At 33.4% G+C, this 7,320-nt stretch overlaps 1 protein-coding gene across 1 annotated transcript in view; it reads left to right on the top strand.

The window, feature by feature from the left end:
- Nucleotides 1–7,320, top strand: part of LOC107699931 (intermediate filament family orphan 1-like) — a 17,531-nt gene that overhangs the window by 5,953 nt on the left and 4,258 nt on the right. The window contains exons 2-6 of the mRNA XM_016501381.1: nt 972–1,032; nt 2,064–2,159; nt 3,932–4,072; nt 5,698–5,885; nt 5,995–6,115. Coding sequence (XP_016356867.1) covers nt 972–1,032; nt 2,064–2,159; nt 3,932–4,072; nt 5,698–5,885; nt 5,995–6,115 — 607 coding nt within the window. The remainder of the gene's footprint in view (nt 1–971; nt 1,033–2,063; nt 2,160–3,931; nt 4,073–5,697; nt 5,886–5,994; nt 6,116–7,320) is intronic.

Here is a 7,320-nt window from a genome sequence, read left to right as displayed (position 1 = left end):
TCTTTATGCACCAAGAGCTTGTAACACTCCAAAGAGAAAGGAAAAATTGAAATCGCATCATATGACCCCTTTTAATCTTTCTTCTTTTGAGTGGACCAAAAAGAGCTAAGGTGAATTGTAAATTTTAGTCAATTTCTCATGCAAAGCTAATCTGCAGCTTCAGAAGGCTTTAAATATTTTGCAGGAGGTGTATGGACCACCTTTTCTTTCCTTTTTTTTAGAGCATTGACATTAAATGTTCCTGTTGTTGGGACACAAACAGGGCCAGATTTATGCATAGACATTCTAGGCATGTGCTATGCTTACACGTTCCGGGGGGCCCAATTACAATAAATAAATAATTATTTATTCTACAGGATACCTACAACAGCAAAAGAACCAAAACTCAATAAGGCATTAACCAAGCAAATACATATAACAAACAATAAGACAAAAACAACAAACTACTTCCATGTTTTCCACACAAAATGACGTTTTATTATCTATGAACAGCACACTTTCTTTCTCCTGCTCTTTCTCATATAAACGCACACACATGCAGTACAGACTCACAGTCCAGCACACGCTCGGATCAAACACGTGCACAGAAATTAGTCAGCGCTGCCCTGCGACTTTATCAATAAAGTAGATTTACAACTGAAAAGCTACATGACATTTCTCAGCATGGATGTAAAAATGGCACTGTTCTTGAAGCAGTTCAGCTTACAGTTTCTCTCTAGTAACTAGTTTGCATATTAAAGTCTCCAGTAGTAGCTCTAAATCAAAATTATGTTTTGTAATCAGTAACGGGATTCTGGCATATAGAACACTGTAATGATTTCCATGGATTATAATTTTTGTTTGCTGTTTTTGGGTGGTAATAGGGAAGAGGGGCCCAAAAATGTATTTTGCCTATGTCACAATAAGAGGTAAATACAGCCCTGGACACAAACTATGGTGTTGGTTCTGATGTTCTGGTTTTCTGCTCTCAGATGGGAAGAGGAATACACCATGAGAATGGACATGGAACAGAGAATGAATGATCTACATGAGGTGAGGAACACCTTTTCAAGCCAAAACATCTCTTTCTTTTTTATACTTATTTGTTTAATCAAAATACATTAAAACAGTAACATTGTGAAATATCTTTACAGTTTAAAACAACTGTTTTCTATTTGAATGTATTTTAAAATATTATTTATTCCTGTGGCAAAGCTGAATTTTCAGCAGCCATTATTTCAGTATTCAGTGTTACATGATCCTTCAGAAATTATTCTAATATGCTGATTTGGTGATAAAAAAATATTTCATACTTTTTACTTTCACTTCTGATCAATTTAATTTCTAAATTGCTCACTGGATAAAAGTATTAATTTCTTTAATAAAAACTTGCTGAGCCCAAAACTGTAATCAGTAGTGTAAACTGATCAAGGAAATTATGTCGTCTGTTTTGGTTGAAGCTTTAGTTCATAAAGGCACACATAAGAAACTCCTGCCTGTTCGACCCTCAGGTGATTCATTTCAGCTTGAGACTTTTGGAATGTTTTACTTTTGGGGTCAAATCAGTTTTCAACATTGATTGAAACTGTCAGTGTATAGACGTTTAAAGGCAAAACTGCAGTAACGATTATATATACTAATATATTATACAAAAATGCTATATGCAGTGTAATGCCTAATGATGGCAATTTTTGTTTAATTGAGAAATTCTTTATCTCAGAATGACCTTGATAACTAAAATGCAGTGTTTAGTCTTAGCTTCAATTAATTAAGTCAAAGATTAAACTTAGTCTTGGTCTAGGTCTAAATTAGAGCTGTATTGATAATTCTTAATTCAGTTACTTCCTCTGTGTTCAAAATGACTTAATTATAAGTTAGATTTTTTTTAATAATTGTTCAGTATGTAATTATGTACTGTACGCTTTTGCTCTGTGCAGTAGGCTTCTTGCTATACTAACATGAAGTAAAGAGTTAGGTTGGGTTTTTGGAAGTATGTGAGTAACATCTTGATGATGTTAGCCCAGAAAATGTCTATAATTGTTTATTAATAATAATTATGGATATGCATTTGTGTATGTGTGTAGGACCTACAGGAGAGTGAGGAGTGTCAGGATGAGTTGGCCCTGCAGGTGCAACAACTGAAAGCTGAACTCGTGCTCTTTAAAGGACTCATGAGCAATGTGAGTAAGAGCAGCAAAACACACTCTCAGTACACTCAAACACAGCCAGGGCTACAACATATACAGGACAGGAAATTATCATCTAAAATTAAAATGATATCATTTACTCCCCCTCATGTCGCCCCAAACCGTACTCCCTTTATAATAATAATATAATAATTTATTTAGCTTAATCTTTTTTGCTTAATTTATTGAATATGCACTTTACTTCAAACCTTTAATGTAGATTTAAAAAAAAAAAAACTACTTGCAGATAATATGATATTAATGAAATAAAAGGCCGCTTAAGTGTACTTTGGAGTACACTTTCTTGTTTCTCAACAGACTTAACTACACTTTTAGAAAAATGCTCTTTGTAATAATTTCAAATTAAATGATTTCTTTAAAGTACATTTGAATTTATTATATTTTAATAAACTTTTGTCATGCTACATGTATATAGAACTACACTTATACTGATGTGTACTTCTTGACTAAAATACTAAAGCACATTTAATGTACTTGATTGTAATTTTACTTATAGTGTGTTATTTAGTATTACGTTTAAAATAGGATAGTTCACCCCAAAATGAAAATTCTGTCATTATTTACTTACCCTCAAGTTGTTCCAAACTGTACGAGTTTCTTCCTTCTGTTGAAAACAAAAGAAGATATTTTGAAGAATGTTGGTAACCAAAAAAAGTTAACAGCCATTGACTTCCATAGCATTTTTTTTTTCATTATGTGGAAGTCATTGGCTACCGCCAAATATTTGGTTACCAGCATCATCATTTTTGGGTGAACCATCTCTTTAATATATTTTAAATGTACTAAATTTCAACTTCATCATCACAAATGTGTAATTGCAAATATATTTAAATACATGACATACAAGTTTCAATAGAAATGACCATAATATACCATAAATACTTCTCAGTCCAGACAATAGAAATAATTATGAAATTACATATAAAGTTGTACTTAAGTCCTACTTAAAGTAGCTAAAAGCTAATTGCATTTAATATTAATTTTCCATTAATTTAGATACATTTTCATTTAATTGCACTAAATGTAAATGTATACGAGGTATTGGGTGTCAAGATCATATTGGTTGACCAGCATGGAGTAGCACAGGAATTCATTCAATTTATGATGGTCTAAGCTTTTTATGGCAGCCATTTGATTTCATTGCATTGCTCATGTAGAGTTTAAATCAACAAATCACACACACTCAGGGCTTTGTTTCCGGCGAGCTCATGAACAATAGGTGCTTTCATAGCAGCTACACTCATAGCACTCACGTTTTCTGAGAGCAGACACAGTCATCACATTTTCTGAAGAAATGAATGAGCATTGTGCCTTTGTTCACATAAATGCTCACACACAAATACATGTACCGAGTACACTTAGAATTTCCCACCTCCATATTTTCCACAATTAGCACTTTATTTAAATCTTTTGAATGTGTTTCATGGAATTTATTATCTGAAAATGAAACATTACCATCCTTTGTATAAAATACTTTTCCCAGAAATGATTTATCAGAGTTCGAAGAGTTAAAAATAGCTTGTTTTGTGAATGAGTTTAATACATACATGCTGTTCGCCGTAAATGCAAGGAACGATACAGACATCACAGTTTGCCTCATTGTGAGCCACAATAGACATGCCACTGTGGTTTCAGTTTCATATCGTTTGAAAATCCAGCTTCTTGAATATTAAATAGAATACCAAGAAAATAGTTGTTATTAGTTATCTAATCACTCTTGTTTCAAAATACCCACACAAATACAGAACCTGTCGGAGCTGGACAGTAAGATCCAGGAGAAGGCCATGAAAGTGGACATGGACATCTGCAGACGCATTGACATCACAGCTCGCCTGTGTGATGTTGCCCAACAAAGAAACTGTGAAGATCCAATCAAGATCTTTAAGGTATTCACACACTCGCACATCTGCACTTCCTCAGTTTTCTATGTTATTTGATCGTTATTGTTATCTCTACTGCTGATCTTTGTCTGAACGCTGACATATTTTGGTGTTTTCTAATAAAAAAAAAATCTAAAAATACGTATAAAAAGATTCAATTACTTAAGGAGCAAAATTTCATAATATATGAAAGATGCGGTTATGCGAGGCTTTGAGAATGCAAAATTACTATTAAATTCAGAAACCACTGTGAATGATGCAACATTACAAAGTCCCCAGCTTTTTGTAAATGCTCTTTCCTTTTTTGATAAACGTTTTAATAACAATTTTATAAGAAACTCCTTTAATAACAGATCCAATCCTCAATGTAAATCAAATAGGCTTAAAGCTCATTATATGTCATGGCTGGACATTATCTTATAAATATGTTGTTTCTAACAAAATGAAATAATTTACAAAATTATTCATATATGTTATCATGTAAATGCAACCATTTGTAGATATACTGCAAGTATAGATGAAAATATTGAACTTTTTTTGCCCACTTTCTGTTTCATTGTGGACTGATTTTAAAATGGACATGATAATTGTTTTGTTGTTTTTTTGTTTGTTTTTACAAAATTCTAAATTTATAATCTTTGACATTTTACTTCATTTTCACGTTATAAATCTTTTATTATTCTTTTATTTAAAAACAGTATTAATAAAAACAATAAATCTTTTATTATTTTGGCACAGTTTAATATATTAATAAGACAAGAATAAATCAAAAGAAACCCTCATACAGTATATTACTTTTTGTAATACTGATCTCACAATATACTTTGAAACCCTTTCAAACATGAGAACACAAAACAAGAAACATATAGAAACAATAGAAACTCTAAAGCTTTTCAAAAAAAAAAAAACTTTAAGAACTGTTCTTAAAATATGTCTGAATTAAGTTCATTTTTCTCACCCTATTTTCTTTTTTGCATTAGTACAGTATATCCAACTTTACCCGCATACATACAGTATACTCACATAAAGCAATAAATACTATATAGCAAATCTCAACTGCTTGGTTGTTTATATCGGTGCAATATGTAACTATATTATCACCTAGCTCTAATCTGCTAAATGTCTAAGGTATAAAAATATTCAGATATTATAAGCATTTACAATTTGATGTTCTATTAAGCTCCTTTGAAACAATGTATACTGTGAAAAGCGCAATAAAATAAAATTTGACTTGTTTTCAGCACAAATCTAGCTAATTTGTGCTTAATACAAGAGCATTTTAATGCCTGATGATTCTCAAGTAAATGTGTAGTTTTCAGTTTCAATCTTATTACTGGAAAACAAACCAAATTGATTTTCTGCACTGAATGTAATCTATAATCTTGTAATCTTGCACCCTTGTAATTCATACGACATCCCAGCCCCCCCTCTATGTCACTGACTCAGCTGCTGTGAGTTTCTGCTGACGCCTGCTGTAGTGTCTGAGACACAGAGAACTGATGTCTATTGCATTATGGGTAGAAGAGGGGAGCGGTCCAACCTATAAATCTTTTTACACGTTTGTTTCAGTGGGTCAAAAATGTGAAGGCTATGAAATGGCCTAATCCTCTCTCTTTCTCTTGCCGTCTCAGGTTCCCAGCCCTCATAATGCCATCACCTCTCGTGCCCACAAACAAGCTTCACAACCTGCCAATGGCAGCGAGACAGATGAGCCAGTCAGCACGTCTGACAGTGATGGAGGTGGTGTGCGAGAGGATGAAGTGTGCACCCCTTCAACCCTCCAGATCAATGAAGAGATGCAGAGAATGCTGACCCAACTGTGAGCCATTAAAAATGCTTTGCACTGTTTGGTCAGAGCTGTGGTTCCTAACTGTTCTTTTTACAGTCTATTTATAACTATTGTAATAACTTAACCGTGTCTTTGCCAGGCGTGAGTGCGAGTTTGAGGATGACTGTGACTCTCTGGCTTGGGAAGAGACCGAGGAAACACTCCTTCTGTGGGAGGATTTCCCAGGATGCACTTTAACAAGAGACACCAGTCAGGGGGAGGTTAGTGCACTAGATTCTGGATTCAGTCTGGTTTTTATGTGGTTGATATTTGTGGTTGAAATACAGTTCTTGTTATTTCTTACTACTTCCTCATTTAGTAAACATGTTTTTGTACATATGAAAATTTTCCCTTGATTAAAAGCCCTTTAAATATTCAAGGGTCCAATAGAATTTATTTTTCAAATTTTTTTGTCCCACTTATAATGTTAGGCACTAAAATGTGATATAATTGATATAATATAATTGATATTGTGATAACATTTTCCAGTACTACAAATTAAACAGGCTGTTTTTGCTTTACTTTTATGCAAATTACAGTTATGATTGGCTAACCTCTTTGAATGTGAAATAAAAATGCTAGCGGGTCAAGTATAATTGACACTGGCCCATTTTTCAATAACAGCCTTCAGTGCAAAGACTTCATGACAAAAAAATATAATTGAATTCTTGTATTTCGAAATAGCAAAAAAAAAAAAATGTTATTTTACCTTCATAAAAATTAAAACTGACAAAATAGTTAGTGGAGTGTTATAAAACGTAACAATAAAAGTACAGTAGGTGCAATAAAATAAGAACATAGTTAAAGCTGCAGTCCGTAAGTTTTGCCTCTTTGTCGCCATCTCTGTTTGGAAACCTGGAATTGCAGCTGTGTGCGGAATTATCTAGCTTGCATGGTTTGAGAGTCGGCACGGCTCCAGCGCAGATGAATCTAATGTTCTGAAGAGTATGTGTGGCTGTCAGTCACCGCACCGGTGTAGATATTTACTGTACTTCGCAATCACAGATTCTAGCCTACATCTTGGAATATGACCCAAATAAGAATTGTCACCGTATATTGCCATCTGAACAAGTAAGTAACAAGTCTGCCACGTTTGTTCAGACCAACTGAGGAAAAAAGCATTACCATAAATCTCGCTACCAATGGTGATTAAATCCAAAGAGCGTTAGCTCATATCACATCAAACCGTTCAAATTATTATTATTGTTATACTTTATTCTCAAATGATTAATGTTAACAACATCAGCATTGGTGACTATGAGTATAGTGTGTATTAGCGTGTAGATTTCAATTTCTGCACAGTCTAATGTAATTGTCATACTCTTTGAATTTCATACTAAAGACATTCTTTTAACCCAAAAAGCAAATTATGCTCCCTTAGAACTGGTTTTCTTTCAAATACAAATCTTTGTAATCCCAGGCTATC

This window comes from Sinocyclocheilus anshuiensis, unplaced genomic scaffold (assembly GCF_001515605.1).
Source record: "Sinocyclocheilus anshuiensis isolate Anshui unplaced genomic scaffold, SAMN03320099.WGS_v1.1 scaffold1260, whole genome shotgun sequence".
In the NCBI taxonomy this organism is placed as follows: domain Eukaryota; kingdom Metazoa; phylum Chordata; class Actinopteri; order Cypriniformes; family Cyprinidae; genus Sinocyclocheilus; species Sinocyclocheilus anshuiensis.
The sequence above is the reverse complement of the archived record's forward strand: the minus strand, read 5'-3'. Positions and strand labels throughout refer to the sequence as shown.